This window comes from Oreochromis niloticus, linkage group LG15 (assembly GCF_001858045.2).
Source record: "Oreochromis niloticus isolate F11D_XX linkage group LG15, O_niloticus_UMD_NMBU, whole genome shotgun sequence".
Taxonomy (NCBI): domain Eukaryota; kingdom Metazoa; phylum Chordata; class Actinopteri; order Cichliformes; family Cichlidae; genus Oreochromis; species Oreochromis niloticus.
The window spans coordinates 15,391,805-15,408,596 of record NC_031980.2 but is presented as its reverse complement, the minus strand read 5'-3'; the positions used below and the strand labels follow the sequence as shown (position 1 = coordinate 15,408,596).

The 16,792-nt window shown below is 39.5% G+C and overlaps 1 protein-coding gene across 21 annotated transcripts in view; it reads left to right on the top strand.

Moving 5' to 3' along the window:
• The first annotated feature begins 546 nt into the window (after window positions 1–546).
• Window positions 547–16,792, top strand: part of ptprk (protein tyrosine phosphatase receptor type K) — a 103,949-nt gene continuing 87,703 nt past the window's right edge. For 15 of the 21 annotated variants that reach the window (XM_019346085.2, XM_019346086.2, XM_019346081.2 and 12 more), the window contains exons 1-2: window positions 547–871; window positions 7,199–7,222. In XM_019346085.2, the coding sequence (XP_019201630.1) occupies window positions 790–871; window positions 7,199–7,222 (106 nt within the window). In that variant the 5' untranslated portion in view covers window positions 547–789. The remainder of the gene's footprint in view (window positions 872–7,198; window positions 7,223–16,792) is intronic. The other 6 variants (XM_013272041.3, XM_013272040.3, XM_013272038.3 and 3 more) reach the window with 2 other exon arrangements.

The window sequence follows — 16,792 nt, the reverse complement described above, 5'->3', positions numbered from 1 at the left end:
ACATTGTTTTGACTCTGTGTGTGTTGGTACTGGCGTTACTCATGTTGTGCAGACCTAATCTGTTTGCGCAGTCCCATTGAGAGGACCCGACTCATCTGTTGGGACAAAAAGAAGGGTGAAGACTCGGTTTAAGATTAGGGACCTTAGTTTTAGGATTAGGACACGACTCCGGGAAAATGAATGCACTGTCCTTTCTCTCTCCAGAAAGAACATAAAAGGTCAAGTAGATGATAAATCAAGTTAATTTTCTTTCTTTTTTAATCTAAAATTTAATAGTAGCTTAATGGCATGGGGGTCATAAACATGTCACCAATACTGCAGAGTTATAACATAATACTATAAAGTAAAAAAAACCCTCAATCTGCATATGCTAATTACTTATAAAATAATAGAAAATAATAAAAAAAAAACCAGGGTGCTGTTGGTACATCGTTTCTATTAATTCCTTATTTTTTATTTTTCAATAAACTCCTGGTTTGTGACGTCACGCATTTTCTCTTCTGAGCTCGCCCTCCCTGCCTCTCTCTCTCTCTCTCTCTCTCCCTCGCGCTCCCTCACTGCACTCCGCGTGAAACAAAGTGTGGAGTCCGCGAGAGCCCGTAGGAAGCGAAAAGAGAGAAAACGGAGAGAGAGAGAAAAGAGAATGGGGCCGCTGAATTCATCACAACAGGAGGAATAATAACCCGCTGAAGAAATAGATAAAGAAGACTGGAGACGGAGGAAAAAGAAAAAAAAACTTTCAGGGGGGGAGAAACTGTTACAGACTCTCGCACGGCCACGGCTTTAAACATGGATACACTCTTCTCTGTATTCCTGGGACTCCTGCTTCTCTGTTCGATAGTTGGTAACGTCTCTGGCCAAATACCGACAGGTAAGAGGAAAAAGAAGAAGAAAAACACGACAGTTTGAAGTGGTTTGTGTTGTGTCGTGTGTTAGAAGAAAAAAGTTTAGGCGACAATTTCTCTTTCCTCGTTGGTTTAAGCTCATAAATTCCAGACAGGTGTGTGAGAAAAGTTAGCCTCGGTGTTGAAAATGCACCGTATCGCCTGTTTTATCACATATGTGGGCTTTTTAAATGTCGGCGGACGTGGGAATGGTAATTTTCATGAGGTGGAGATGCTTTTTTGACATTGTTAAAATGTGAAATGCTCGCTTCGTTGCACGCAAGTCGCCTGTGTACGATGCTTTGAATGCAGCCCATTTAAAGTCTTGTTTATGCTGTTTTATATGAACGAATAATCTCGCTCATCACCTGGATCGCCAACTCTTATCTTAAATGCCTAAAACTTAAGTTGCTGCATTTCTGCTTGGCTCTTCGCATCGCAGGTCTTCAGACCCGAGAGTTACTATGCCTCTGATTTAAGAATAAAACGAAGCATTGCATACATTTGCAGTTATGAGCAAGTAGGATTAAAGTGGAAAGATTTCACATTTTTTGCGCTGAGCGTCGTTTATTCCTGTAGATTTCAAGCAGAGCCGAGCTTGGCCGTGAAGCAGTGCAGTCTCGCAGCGCATGAATGGAGAAAAAAAGTTCCTGTGTTCCCGGACATCACTGTATAATAATATTTATGTAGCAAGACAGCGTTGATTTGTACAACCTTTATTAAAAGCCTCGTGCACTTTGCTGTTTTTCCATCCCGTGACACGCTAATGTGTCACCTTAATTACATGATGGATTGGTTTGTTTTGATCTTTATCGTCCTTAAATGCTTGCGAGCTTTTTATTTAATATCACCCTGCGCTCTGTGATGTGTTAAAAGTACTTTCTAAAGGAGCGTTGCTCTTTTGTTCCAGCCAGCGGACAGTTGGGTTTGCGAGCGCCACGAGCTGCTGGCGCTTTGCAAACCAAATGAGCCTCTTCTGCTCCAACTTTATTCTCGCTGCATGCAATCAAACCTAATGGTTGGGAATACAGTCTGCACGTCGATCGCATGTTGATAGAGAGGGGAAATTGCTTTTTGGCATTGTGTGAGTGAGGAGATCAGACTGAGATACTTTTTCGGTAACTGGTTTCTAGTTACCACATTCATCAAGTTACGCGTGATTTTTGCGAATTGCCAGAAACTTCCCATCAAAACGGTCACGCGCAGAGTGCGTTACTTTAAACTTCGTTTTCCGGGGGATGCGTTGGAAGCCCACCCCTCTGCTTGACTTCGGGACTTCAGTTTAAACAGTAACCCGCAGCGCAGAGTGAGCCTTTGAAGCTCTTTTGTCCGTCTCGCCTGCAGAAACACGTATGCACAGGAAAAACGCTGCAACAGTGCTGCTCGCCACTTTTGCAAGTCGCCTAAATGAACTCACGGAAGTTATCCGCTGTTACAAAACAAACACACAAACAAACGACTCCTCGAGCTCCGAGAAACCACATTGCTTACGTTCTCATTGCAAGCGCTCGATCTCGTACCTGTTTGCGTTTTATTTCCGCATTCAGCCGTTGCTCCACTCTCATCTCCGACGCGCAGAGAGGCAGGAGAGGCTCACACAGCTGTTTGAAAGCTGACCTCCAAAATCACAGCCATACAATAAAGTTACAGCAAAGAACACATCACGCGCCACACATAAAATCATAATTTTACGCTCCAGTGTTCACAATAGCCCTGTTAATGTTTTGCATTAAAATTACACATTAATTCCAGCTTCATCTGGGGAGGTTTTATTGCCTCCACCCCTCCTCTTTCCCACCCTATACCCCCCCCCATGGCCATTTGGTCCTCTGGGTAACAAATGTGTGGAATTTCTCTGAGGCCTCTTTGGGAATTTAAGTGCTGTTAATTTGCAAGTAAATACTAGTGACTGGATGCCGCTTCACAGAGACGTGGGCTATCATTAGCGTGGAAAAGAGGATAGGAAGGAGAACTTTGGCTTTGTTGTAGAAAAAGAGCCACATATTTAGTGATAAAAGCATGCAAATGTGAGAATAATTGTAGCAAATCAGTACAGGGAAAATAATTTCTTTATTTCAATTAACAAGCACACTTTTTAGTGTAAACATTCATATGTCTCCATGTATTTTCTGTACCAGCTTACAATACAAGAAATTAAGGCAACATTTAAGTTAACAGGCGATAATAAGACCGTTCAGCTTGTGTAAACTTATCACTGGCAGCATTTTTATGCACCGGTTCAATAAAATCTCCAGCCAGTGATGCAAATAAGGTTTGCAGGCTGATAATTAATACAGCCATTATGACCTGGCACTGAGAAAAAGCAATAATTATAAGACCAAAAGTTAGTAATGAAGGAAATGTGTGTTTGGGTGCTACACTCTTATCACTGACAAGGACAAGAAATATTAGTGGCAAGGCTTTAAAACCATCCATTAAGCACTAAAGAAGTCATTTTCAGTCCGTGCTGAGATGCATTCTCGCTAAATTTGTCTCCTTTCAGTTTTTTAATCTATTCTAGTTTCCCAATTAGAAAGTCAAACTGCAATTTAAAGCATTTCTCTAAATCTGCCTGTCTCTTGCCTCTTCTTATCACTTTTTATGCACAGTTTTGTTTTGGCTAATCACTTACAAAGTCAGTGTAATAAATCTGAACAAGCTGTCTTTACAAAGTCAGTAACCGAGTTTATGTTAATTTTACAACTTTCTAAATCTGTCTCCTCTCTGATCGAGTTGTGACACAGATTCTAGGCGTCTTTAATCTTAATGAAGTGAAATAATTGTTTTCCATCACTGTCTCCAGACGAATTAAAAGGCTGCCAGTGCCACTGAACACAGCATCTGAGCTGGTTTAATTAGAATTGTAAATTATTTTAGTATTTCGAACATTAGAACCAAGTTAGTTTAATTATAATTACTTTTCCGCCCCATTTAGGAGATGAAATAAAATTGTGTGTTTTAATAGAGAAAGGCGAAAGAAATGGAGTGACAGTGAGAAAGAGGAGAGGAGGGGGACAAATAAGAAACCATTGGTTTTTGGCCATGGGCATCTCCTCCACTCAAGAGACTGTGAAAACGGCAGAAGGGAGTGTGTGTGTGTGTGTGTGTGTATGCGTGTGAATCACTGCGTGTGTCTGTCATGTCTCGTGTATGTGTGTTTGTGTGTGGTGCAAACCTGTGTGTCAATTCATGTGTTTTGCTGTCGCTTACAAAGAAGGAGGGAGGCCGATGCTTTTAAGCCCTCCGGAGTACGGTGGTACAAAAGACGAGCATCTGAAATGTTTGCTTCTCATTTCGATTCATGTGAAAATGCCTCCTCATTCTACTCATGCCATGTAAAATGGCGCCAAATCAAAGGCCTTTTTATTTATTTCTCGTTAAAAGTAATGCCTCAGTCTGCAGTCCTTCAGATCCGTCTTAATGTCTTCTCCTCAAATGAAACGTCCCTTTGCTTAGAGCCAATCTGTTTCTACGGATTTCAATTTAGTGATAGATTTTACAAAATCCATTGCTTTGAAAGTGGCTGGCTCATTTCTTCAGCTGTTTGGGGAGGAAGTCTGTAAAATGTAATTAATCTGCTGAGAGAATTCATTAGCTAATCCCTCATTAGACTGTGCGCGTGTGTGTGTGTGCGTGAGTATAAATGAGTTTGAGGGTTAAGTATGTACAGTGGGTGAAAGTTTTGGGCACTTTTGCAAAATAAAATATAAAGAAATTCTTGTTTACATGAGTTTATGCAGACGTGTTCGAGAGGATGTGACAGCGTGCAAAATAAACAGAGCGCTATTTGCACTGATAAATCGTGGCAGGTTTCTTTACTTTCAAATGACTCTCAGTGAAGCTCCCTTTCTGCTTTGGAAAGGTACGATGTTTTGACGTAAAAATTTGTTCTTCGTCAAGAACTGAAGTTTCACGAAATGCTGTTCTTTACCTAAAACAAGTTGAAAATGTAACTGTACAGTTTAACAGTTTAAAACAACTATTATTACACAGGCAGAATCAAAATATATGAACAAAGTTGTTTTTTCCTCTTTTAATGCTCTGTATGTGGAAGTGCGGAAAATGTTTGTGTGTTTTGCACACTGATTGACTCATTGCTTCCCAAAAGAGGATGCCATTTGATTTCTTGTTTTGTTTTGTTTTTTTAATGAGTATATTTTTCTTCTCTGATCCACTGTGACTAAAGGGGTATACAAACAGAGAGAGACTAGCAGCAAAGCAGCAACCGGGGACCATAAAATGCCAATGAAATTCTGCAGCTTGTAGTGATGATGCCATAATGTCACAGCGAAGTGACTGCAAAGAGGGCGGATACTGAATTAGACTCTGCTCAACTTAAAACATGAAGAAGTGACTTTCAAAGGAAAGTTTGTATGTTTTGAAAATACAAACTTTTGACTGCAGACATGGGCTACATCAGTTATTCTCTGTGGTGTTCATAATGTAATAATAAGAAGATGAAAATAGTGCTGGAAGGTAGACTGGTTACTGATTAGTGTTACTAACTTTCTACACTTCTTACCCATTTTTATAACTTCATAACGCAAACCCCCACAACTATGTCTGTTTAAGATGACAAATACAATCCCACACAATAATTTGTGACATAAACAGTTTGTATTGGCAAAAACTGTATATTTACATTGTATTGTATGACATGCTGGTCAGGTAGCTTATCCCTGGATATGTTGCCAGTCTACTTTCCATTAACAGCTACTCAGCTGCTCAAGTTGATTTGACTTGACTCTGTTTCCGTTGTTTTCCATTACATTTGAATAGCACCTCAATGTGGGAGGTGTTTTTATGGCAACGTGGACCAAAAGTCCAGGATATCAAGACAATGGTACTCCTGCTGCTAAACCAATGGTAAATGTCTGCACTTTGTCATTCGACCACGGCGGTGGTTTATAGCGATTTCCCTTGTTGCTGGGTCTCAAAAATGGCAGGTTTCTTGTGAACACTCAGCCTCGTGAGACATCCAGCCACTCCGTGGCCAATCAGTGGCATGCAGTCTGTTGACGTCACTTTTTTTAGCTTGACGTTTTTGGCATCAGGTACTACCACCTAAAGGAAAACTCTGAAAACCGAGTTAAGTCGAGCTGAGCTGAGTAGGTACTACTGGAAAAGAGACTATAGAAAAGACAACCATTCATGATCACATTCACGCCATGGCCAATTTAGAATTGCCAATTCACCTAACACACACGTGTTTTGGGGCTGTTGGAGTAAACTGAAGTACTCAGAGAAAACCTACAGTAAATTAAATAATGTCATGAAGAGGATTGAGTCTTAAATACTGGGTCGTGATGGGTTTCAATCACCAATCAAGCAAAGACAGCGAACCAAGAAAGTGATAGCGCTCCACTGGAAACCAAGACAGGCAGCACATTCAAAACGCATCCCAAATCCCTGAAACATCACATCCCTGATGAATGATGATGCTAGTCCTGTATCATCAATCTCTGCTCTGCCCTGTTTGGCTCTGGTCACAGCTGTTGGTACAAGGGGGCCTTGAAAAATGCTGCTGCCTGACACACACATACACACACTCACACACACATTCACTCACCCTTATACACATGGCTGGCTAATGACAGATTAAGTAATCAACACTCACAGCTGATTAATTACATTACAGTGCATTCACAAGCACACACCCTTTGCCTCACACTCACACAGCCAGATGAGCAGCCTCAGCACCAGTTGTGCATTTTAGTGTGTAGTGATAATGATATGTGCAACAGAGATATGCCTTGTGTGTGCATGTGCATAAAGGAGTGAGAGATTGGTGCAAGTGGTAGCAGGTGAAGACAGTCTTGACTTTTGGAGTTCATGGGGATTAGTGGAATAAGAGGGTGAAGGCTGAGGTTGGGTGTGTTTTGGATAAAGTTTAAAGTTTCTGTGAACTTGTGTTAGTTCAGACTTGTTCTTTCCTTTGGATTTTTTTTAAACAGATTGCATTCAACTGTGTTATTAAGGTTACAAATCATTGTTGGAGTGTAGCTGCTTGTATATGATTCCTGAAAGCATTGATTTTGTTGCTGCTGCTGCTGTTGAACAAGGTGGATGCAAAGCTGAAGAAAGTCATGGGGCAATATTGGATTACTTCATTCTTGCTTTTCTTGAATATATATATTTTGTTTAGTTAGATAAAAGCAGGAGTTTATCCAGAATAGACCAGAAAAATGCATGAAGTGAGAAAATTGCTGTCAGAACAACATGTAATGAAAATCTCTTTTGTGTTTGTGAACCTGTGCATGCTTTCCAACCTAATTCTATGCTGTTATTCTCTGCTTTGCTTCTATTGGATCCAGCTCACATGGGGCGCGCTGAGAAGGGTGAGTTACGAGTCGCCAGCCGAGAGCTGAGCTTCATCTTTCATGGTTTTAATGTTGTCGTAACTCCCCCATAGCCTCCACCCTAACGCAGGTTTCCCTTTTCATTGTGTAGACATTATTTGTGGTGATGTTGCTTTGTTTTGTCATCCATTGTCATCCTATCTTTTAGCTACATTACTAATCATGGGCTAAGTGCTTGTCAATTATTTTAGTGTATTTAATCAACTCACCTTGACATGTCAGTAGGGCTTTCTTTGGGTTTTTATTTTCCTGACCTTGATAAGCCAGCATTAAAGTACAGTAGGAATATTTAGACCTCCCTCAGTATGAACATGTTTGAAGAACTCTAAACCATTTGATTCAATGTCAGATAGTTTCAATGTTTCATAAACCTTCAGCTCATGCCTAGTGTTATTTTGCTTGTTAAAAAATTTCTACAGTGACAATCCTGAATCGATTAAATATTTGAAGCACTCTTGTACTGGTATGCTGTCACCCGTCTTTGTGACTCTGCCAACCTGGTTGTCAGTTAATCTATTTGCCATTTGTCTCTGTGTCTCTCTTCCTGTGCTTGTCTGTCTGTGTAGCTAGACAGCTGTCGGGAGGTTTGAAGTTTCCAGGTGCCGTTTGTTTAGTTGAGCCTGCTCTTTAATAAAAGAGCTCTGAGTAACTTTGTTCCTTCAGTAGCTAAACACACCCTTCTCTTCTCTTCTCTTCTCTTCTCTTCTCTTCTCTTCTCTTCTCTTCTCTTCTCTTCTCTTCTCAATAAGGGAGTTGTCCTTTCGTTGTGAAGGTTACAAGTTTGTAAGATATGCTACACACTCTTCACACTGCAGATAGATAGATAGATCACTTTGTAGAGTGCCACTTTCATCAATCCCTAAAAACTAACATAGGAATGCTATGTTCCAATGCAGACGTTATTCAGTGTAAAAATAATAGAGACCAATCGGATGCCCAGTGCGGTAGAAATACTGTCAAATCATATTAAGGAGTACAAGTTTTTTTAAATGGTTTTGGCAGATTCTACATCTGCTCTGGCAGAATTTAGTAGATTTCACTGAACTTGGGCCCCAAGTGAAGAATATTTTTTATAACGGATTAGTAAGCTGCTGGTTTATTGGAGGTGAGGTAATGGTTGTGTTGTCATAATAATGTTAGCATTTAACATTTACGATAACTGTTTAATACTTGAATGTTGCTGAAATGGGAGCTTTACTGACCTCTCCTCTCAGGTGTCAGATGCTTTGTTTTGATGTGCTGCTGTTCAGGTGTGCCTGTATGATGCTGTGTGAGGTGAAGATAACATTGTTGGTATCAATACTGTTGCAAACAAGTATCTAATCAATCGTAATTTTAGTATTAGACCTTTTTCAGGTTCCTCACTCGATTGTGCAAACATTAAATAAATAAAATTTTTGGCACAAATAACAGAGAGTCTTGATTGTGAGACATGATGCTTTGTATTTGTTTTCACTCTTCAGGAATTTATTTATCCTCTAGCAGCAAAACTGATTACATTAGAAATTAGATGCTCTTTTCTAATGTAATCTTTATTGTTGCTCACTTTAAACTTCCTGGCAACATGAAGGCAAAGTCTGCAGGCCTTAGGCTCGGATCATAGTTGTACTCTGTATTTTCATGAATACACTGATACGACTTATATTGTTAATGGTAGTAATAATTCAAAGTCCTTTGTAATGAAATGCATATAGTAACATATTCAAGCTTGTCACAATGGTTTTGTTTTGTGCTTTTCAGGGTCACTCCTGTATGAAGCACCTTTTCCCATTTCCCAGGAAGGCTCATTTAAATTTTGGAGGTGGTTTTTGGGCAAGGCAAGGGTCTTTGCAGAAAGTGCTGTTCATTAACTAACTATTAATTATAAGTATATAGGTGGCACTGACGTACAGTTATAAGGTTACAAACTGATTATGGCATGTTTCACTTTGGGGCGGAAACTTCAAATCTCCACTGTTCCTCTTGTCACAGTGACCAGTTCCTGCCTTTCATGTTCAGTAAATGTTTAATGATCCAGTCAACCCACAGAACACTAAAATAGATGAGTCTGGGATTTCCCGATGACTCTTGGTTAAAGTGTAACCCATGGTCTTAATCTGGCACATTTTAATTTCTCAACCTCTCTTACTTCTTAGTGTTAGTTTATACAACAGTTAACTTCCCTAAAAAATGTAAAATAGTTTTGTTATCTTTGATGCTTTATAAGAAAAACTTAAGCTATGTAAACAAAGTATATTTAAAGAGACAGATAATATCAGACTTTGCTTAAGGCCGCAGTTAACCTGTACTTTGAGTAGATGTGACAGTCCAACTTTGTGTGTGCTTATGCATGATTATGCCAGCCTTCAGGTGGATGGGATAGCCAAAGGGCTCCTGTGTGTATGTGCCTGTGTAGCTCTGGGGCCTGGCAGAAGCGGTTTCCATTATTCCAGTTATGAAGACATCTGTCATGAATGCACACACAGGAACACACAAATGCACACAAAAGTAGCCATAAGCCATCAATGTGCAATATTCCATATAAAGGCTTATTGCTTATCTGTGTGTATTATCTCTAGGTAAAATCCTACGGGATACTCTGCTACAATCACTTTAACAATATGTCCTAAAATTATAGAGACATGTTTTCACTGTCCTCAAATTCATTTCCAATAATTCTCCTCCCTTCTGTAAGCTGATTTCAGATCAGAAGTTGGAGAAGGCTTTCGAGATATTTAAACCTTCCCTTACGTGTGTGTGTGTGAATCAATGGCTTACAGATAGACGACCAGTCCATTAAGATTATCATCTCCATCCCTGACCATGTATCTTCACATCCCCACACTGCCGCTCCTCTGTGTGAACAGAGATTTAAATCTTCCAGGAGATATTCCCGAGCTATCTTTTTCCTCCAAATAGTGGTACACAATGTTTTTTTTTCCGTCAAATCTGTCTGTCTGCCACTCTAATCTGAGGTTTAGTCTGTCTGTCTTCCTGCCAGCCTGTGTGTGTCTCTCCTTACTGCAGATGACTGTAGACACATGGTCAGCGTGACAGTGACTGCGTATACACATCATACAGTCAATCACGCTAACAGACAGACTGTGTGTGGGAGTCTGAAGACAGACATTTAAATGTTGAACATCTGTCTGTCTGTCAGTTTTCTAGCTGGGTCATCTTAGCCTTGTTTTTTAAAATATCGCCTGTGATAAAGTGATATGCTAATATTTAGTCTTTACAGATTTTACATACAGCCGTTATCATTACTCTTTAAGGGAAATGATTCTAAATACACTGTATAAAGCTTCATTTGTATAAGGAAAATCAAACTCTGCAATTAAGTGGGAGATAAGTAGGTGTCTCCCAACCCTTTAATGTCTGCAGTCATAATGCAGCGTGCTTTCTCTATCTTGTTTAGAAAGATATTCTGCAGAAATCTGAGCCCAAGGGCAGACAAATTAAATTAAATAGACATGATGAAACATTTAATTAAGCAATGAATAAATATCAAATGAAATTACAGAAAAATTGATTACGTTGTGGTTGTTTAAGCTTTTTAACAAGCTAAAATGACCAATTTTTACCATCTTAAAAGTGAGCGTTTGCTGATTTGTTTGCTTTGTAAATTGAATGTCTTTGGAGTTTGCAAATGTTAGCTGCACTGCAAAGATGTTGCCTAGTGATGGACATGTTTTTCCTAGCTTCTGACATGTAATACAGTAAATCTGTGGCTTTCATACCTTTTCACAACCGTGCTCTTCCATCACACATGTCACATTTTGAAAGGACTTTTCATGAAGAGGGTGTATAAATATAGCAAGCGAAACCAATGTACTCATGGGTGCAGACTGGGTATCACTTGATGGACATCAGAATCAAAAAAACAATCAATAAATTCCCATCTCTAAAGATTTGAATTTGGGAACCTTTGTATTGTAATATACTTTTTATAGTTGCCAGATTGCTCATGTTTCTGCCACTTGTTGCCGAAGCAGTGAGCATTGTCAGCACTGACTCTAGTAAAGTGTAACCACACTTTCGAATGTTTAATTCTCTCCACCATTGACACTAATAGCAGTGCCTCTGTGTATCTGCTGCACTGTGCTTCAGCATATGAAAGAGAAAGCTGACCCTGCCTAATGCAGCCTCTATTGCGAAGAGCAGAACTGAAATGTTGGAGCTTTTCTATACTTTGGTCTTTCACAATTTAGCACCGGGTTCTGTTACAGTACCCATAAAATCAACCATAATGAAGGCTTCACTAAACTGTGCTCTTCACAAAAATCCTCTATGAGCGATTACAACTTAAATGCATACTTTTCAGGGATTAGAATCTGTAAACGTAGCGCTGTGTTAGTGTCGTATATCAAAATGAAGCTATGCAGCACCTCCAACAGCTATAACTGAGAGGGGCCAGGGTTGCCTGCTGAGTTTCAACCTCCTAAAGGCCAACCTTTTGAGATTTATATGTATGCATTCATGAAACTAAACAATAGTTTTTCCACGGTTTCCATATATTGCAGGCTTAAAACATGCATTGAGACCGTTACTCCCCCAGGCATTTGTTAGTGTTTGAGCACAAGTGAGCAGGACTGATTCATCTGCGGCAACCTCTGATCATGGGTTCTGCTGATTCGATTACAGAACTTTACCTCTCAGAACAAATAATGTGGCCTTTCACTGGAAGTGATAAAAAAGAAAAGGTAGTGCAGTGACATTCCCAACGGACAGCTTCAGAGCAACACAAAATGAAGAGCTCCAAAATAGGACATGTAAGGTTTTCGTTGGGAGGATGCCCTGAAAGTCTTATTTAAGCTGATGTTCCCTCACATACACATATGCACACTCCCCTGCGATGCGGATACTATGCAGACTCCACCGTGTCTGGTGAAGTCAGAACAAACTCAGTCAGTTTAGTCAAACAAGCTCTCTCGCCTGTTCTCACGGAGCATTTCCAAGTAAGCCTCTATCCGTAAACTCTATCCTAAAGCTTCATTTACCTCCCTACCCCCTTTGGAATTTATGGCCCACTAACCTAAACAGAGTAACACAACGTTTATCAAACCCTACCCCTCTCTGCCCCCCCCCGACACACATACACACACACTTTCTTTCCCTACCCCTGACTTCTAATCTAATGCCCCCTTCTTTTTCCCCCTCTCTCCCATCTCTCCTCCTCCCTGTTTCTCCAATTCCCATGTTTCCCCCACAACAAGAGAAAGGGTGGGATTTCCAAATCCAGACCGAATGGTGTTGTATTACATGGGATAAAGTGTGTGGATTCTATTTAAGATGGAAATTTCAGTTGTCATGTAGTTATCCTTACTTAAACACTTGAACAATACTGGACCGATTGGAAAATAAAGGTAAAATGATATTTTTGGAGTCAGTTTAAAGTGAATTAAGTGATTTTTGCATCAAAAGTGCTGTTTCAACATTTTACTTCACTTGTCAACCTTGTCTTAAAAACTCCAAACATAGTTAAAATCACTTACATCTGTAAAGAAATAGTTAAAAAGGGCCTGTGTTTTGCATATTCATCTTTATATTGATTTTCCCGAACATTAAAGGCACAAGCATGTTTCATTTCTCACCATATAAAGCAGCAAAAACAAAGAAAAAAACCCAGTCTAGGCTAAATGGGAGCTCATTTGTCTGATAGACAGCTAAGTTAAGATCATTTGTGCAATGAAAAAAGAATGAAAAGCCAAATGCATTTTCTCTCCTCTCTCCTGTTCTACGTAACATATACAGACTTGTAAATGTTTTCTTTTCAGCTTTTAGCCAAAAACCCCAAACAGCAACTTTGCACACACTTTGTCAGTTAATATTGCCGATGTATAAGAGGTATCTATGGTTTTATCTGATGGCTCAAAAGGTGAAGTACAGATTCTTCTTTACAGTGTCATGCTGCAACGAAACATTCTCACCTCACCCCTTCCCGCATTCTCTTCAAGGTCTCTCTCTCGCTCTCTCCTTCTTTTTCTGTGTCTCACTATCTCTCTCACCCACTTTCTGGAATGCTTTTGTTAGTGTTTTCTCTCCTCTCTGTTTTCAGTTCAGCCAGATTTACTCTGACTCAAGCTCACACACACACACACACACACACACACACACACACACACACACACACACACACAGACGCACACCCCACTCTAAATATAAGTCCTTGTAGAAGAAACTGTCCGTTTGTATTAAGTGGCTAGGTTAACTGTCACTATGTCTGTGTTGGGCCAAAGGTAAATAAAGTGTGTGTGTGTGTATGAAACTTGTGTGTGTCCGTTGTGTGAGTGTGTGTGTGTGTGTGTGAGCCAAGCGAGCTGTCTTGTTGGAGTAACGGTTAGCAGATACAGAGCTACCTCCCCATGACATAAACTGTCTCTTACACTCAACCTCAGGGACACAGACACACACACACACATGCGCACATGCACACAATGGTATGTTAACACACAGCATTGCTTTGTCTTCTAGGGTTAGTTCCTCACTACAAAGTGAAGCTAAGTGCAGGTTTGATACAGAACTACAGCTGTCTGTGCATGATCATTTGTGTATGCTGATGTTTTCCGGTTTGCATGAATTTGTTGAATAAAAAACTCATGACTTTCTTTACGTTGTGTGCTCGGCATTCATCAGTTGGATACACTACTTGACACCCTTGTTCATTAAGATGTTTTCCCGAGATTCCATGTAGTCTTTGTGGATTTTTTTTCTTTCTGTTCAACTTCATTCAAGTTCATGCAAGGGACAAAGTCAACAAAATTAATCATTTTTTGTTGGAGCTGATTGAGTTCGTGCATATTTGATTGTTGGCCAAAAAAACACTCATGTTGCTTTTTTTCTTTTTGCATACTTCTCTACAGAGTGTGACATACAAACTCTTGCTCAAAATGCAGTGATTGTACATTTTGCAGTCATTTTTAAGCAGTTTCATTGGCTAGGAGGCTGATCTGAAACAAACAGACATTCTTCACAGAGAATCTGTGTAACTGGCTGAAATCTAATCAGTTGAAGCAGAAGAGGGTCAGTCCTTCTTCGTGGTTGTCAGAGAAAAAAAAACATTTTAAAAGAGTATTTTGGGCAGAGTGTTTTCAAACTGGATTTTTTCAGGTTTAGGATGTGACTGTGCAGGAACTATGGCAGGTTTGCCTTTGAACAAAGAGCTTAACCTCACTGATTGTGGCACTGCTGCAGGGGTCAAGAGTAAAAAGCATACTTAAAGTGGGGCAACTCCTCCGTGTGCTGCTGTGTGAATGTAGTCTTACTACAGAACTACATGTCTGCTAAATGCAGCTGTTCCCTGGATAAATAAAGGTTAAAGTCAAGAAATGAGCTCACTCTACCTCTGTGCCTCTTCTTCTAATGTTTGCTCTCTATCACACACCGTCACACAGTTACATGCACACACACACACGCTCCAAAGCCTCACATACCTCTGGACGCAGTGAGAGAGCGAGTCAGCCACATGTGGTTTTGGTTAGCCGCACTTTCCCCTCACGCTGGCCCCAAACTAACCACTTGTACTTTACCATGGTCAAGTACATGTGTATATTTCCCATTTAGTCTATACGGCTGTATGAATGCTTGTAAATCTGCCTGTCTGTACATGTCTCTATGTTCAGTGTGTGTATGTGTATATGTCCTAGCCTGAGGCAGAGTCGAGTAAAGCAGTGAATCAAGGTTAGTGGTCCAGAGAGAGCAAGAGAAACTAAAAGAGGGGGAGAGGGACTTTAATCGTAGCAGCAGAAGTGTGAGAAGGAATGAAACAGAAGGAGCATGACTGCCGGTCATAGTGAATACACTTCTGGCTGCGTATGTAAACTTAACATGATTATTTAATCCCAAACAGTGTTGTTGAGCTGTTGATGTTTAAGCTTATCGATGTGTGGACTTAATAAAGCGGGTCATGGCACGGATTTCACTTTATGTAGGCTTATAACGAAATAATCTGCTCTTAAAGGATCTGTCTTTTATTGCTAATATCAGACTGGAACCTGCTCTACAGTATTTGTCCAGTGGGATGTTGTTTTCACACATAACAGATCCAATTTAATTCTCTTGTACTCCACCACAAAGAACTGCTTAAGTGTCAGACCAATTTTTATCTCTTTTTTAATGAATTTATGAATACTTTTTACAATTTTACATTCTTTGCATGAATATGTTCATGACTTAACTCACGGATATAGATAGGCTGAATATTTAGTGGGTTAAATTACCATCTTATGTGATACTGTACAGTTGTTGGTGAGCTGTAGTTGTATCAGCAGCTCTTATATAATCAGTAAAGTCTACATGTCTTTTTGTTCTTTGTTGTGTTCTTGCACTTCAAAGATGCCGGATTCCATTTAAGCTCAACTGAAGTTCAAATAGACAAAGTGCAGTCATGTTTTGCTTTAAAAAAAAGTTACTGACTGTTTTGTAAGTTACTAAATTGTTGCAGATTGTAAGAGATTTTTTTAGACCTTTTGATGCCTGTTGTCTTTAGTGTTTGAACACAAAAGCACATGTGAAGTGCAGTATGAATCGCAATACGATTGCGTGATTTAACACAAAGATATAGAACGTTTATTGAATTAGATTTAGTATGGACTGCAAATCTGCAATAGCTTAATTAAAACATTACATTATATAATATCTTAAACCCATAAACCTTAGTGAATCAGGCATAGATTCATGTTGTGCGGCAACACACACACACACACACACACACACACACACACAACTTGTAATTTAAGTTTAAATCCCAGAAGCATATGTTAGGTAATTATGTTATACTCATTTAAAAAATGTGTATAAAATCAAACACTAGCCATCTGAAATATTTCTAATTTGATCCATCTAGATTTTAATGCTTCATAATAATGACTATACGCTCATATCTATATGTGAAGAGGTTAAGCATATCCTTCTTCACAAAATATTTGGCCTGTTTTTCATATTTGTGGGATGATTTTACACCAGAGATGGGTATTCAGCACGTAAAGTGTACCACACAGTACTCATCTTCTCCATGCATTCCTAAGATTATGACTCACATTAATCATATTGCCCGTTTTTCTCAGAGTAAAATCTGAAAAACAGTCTGATGTTGCCTGCAACCAACGCACCACAGAACAGTGCAGAAACTCCACCTACATGTGAGAACAAATTAGAAGCTCTTTCTAAATGACACTGTGAACAAAGAGTGGGCTCAACAGTAGGCTATGTTTTGTCTTTCGTTAACTGTGGCTGTTATGACAAGTGCTATCCATCGAGAACTGTAAATCCTTTTTCTTGGCTGCTGTGATATCAGATTGTATTAATGCAGTGAAATGACGCAGCTTAACATATCTTGAAAATATAATACCATTTTCCTTTATTTTAGAACGCTCTCATTATTTGGAGACCTGAAAATCTGCTGGCTTGTATTGTTAGACATCATCCACGAGTGTAAGAGATAAAATGAAAGAATGAAATGAATTCATTAAAAGATCTAACCGTGAACTGTGGTACTTCATTTTGAGTTTTCATGCACTGAATTGGATCGCCTTAAAATCATGAGACCTGTAAATACAAATTGAATAGCAT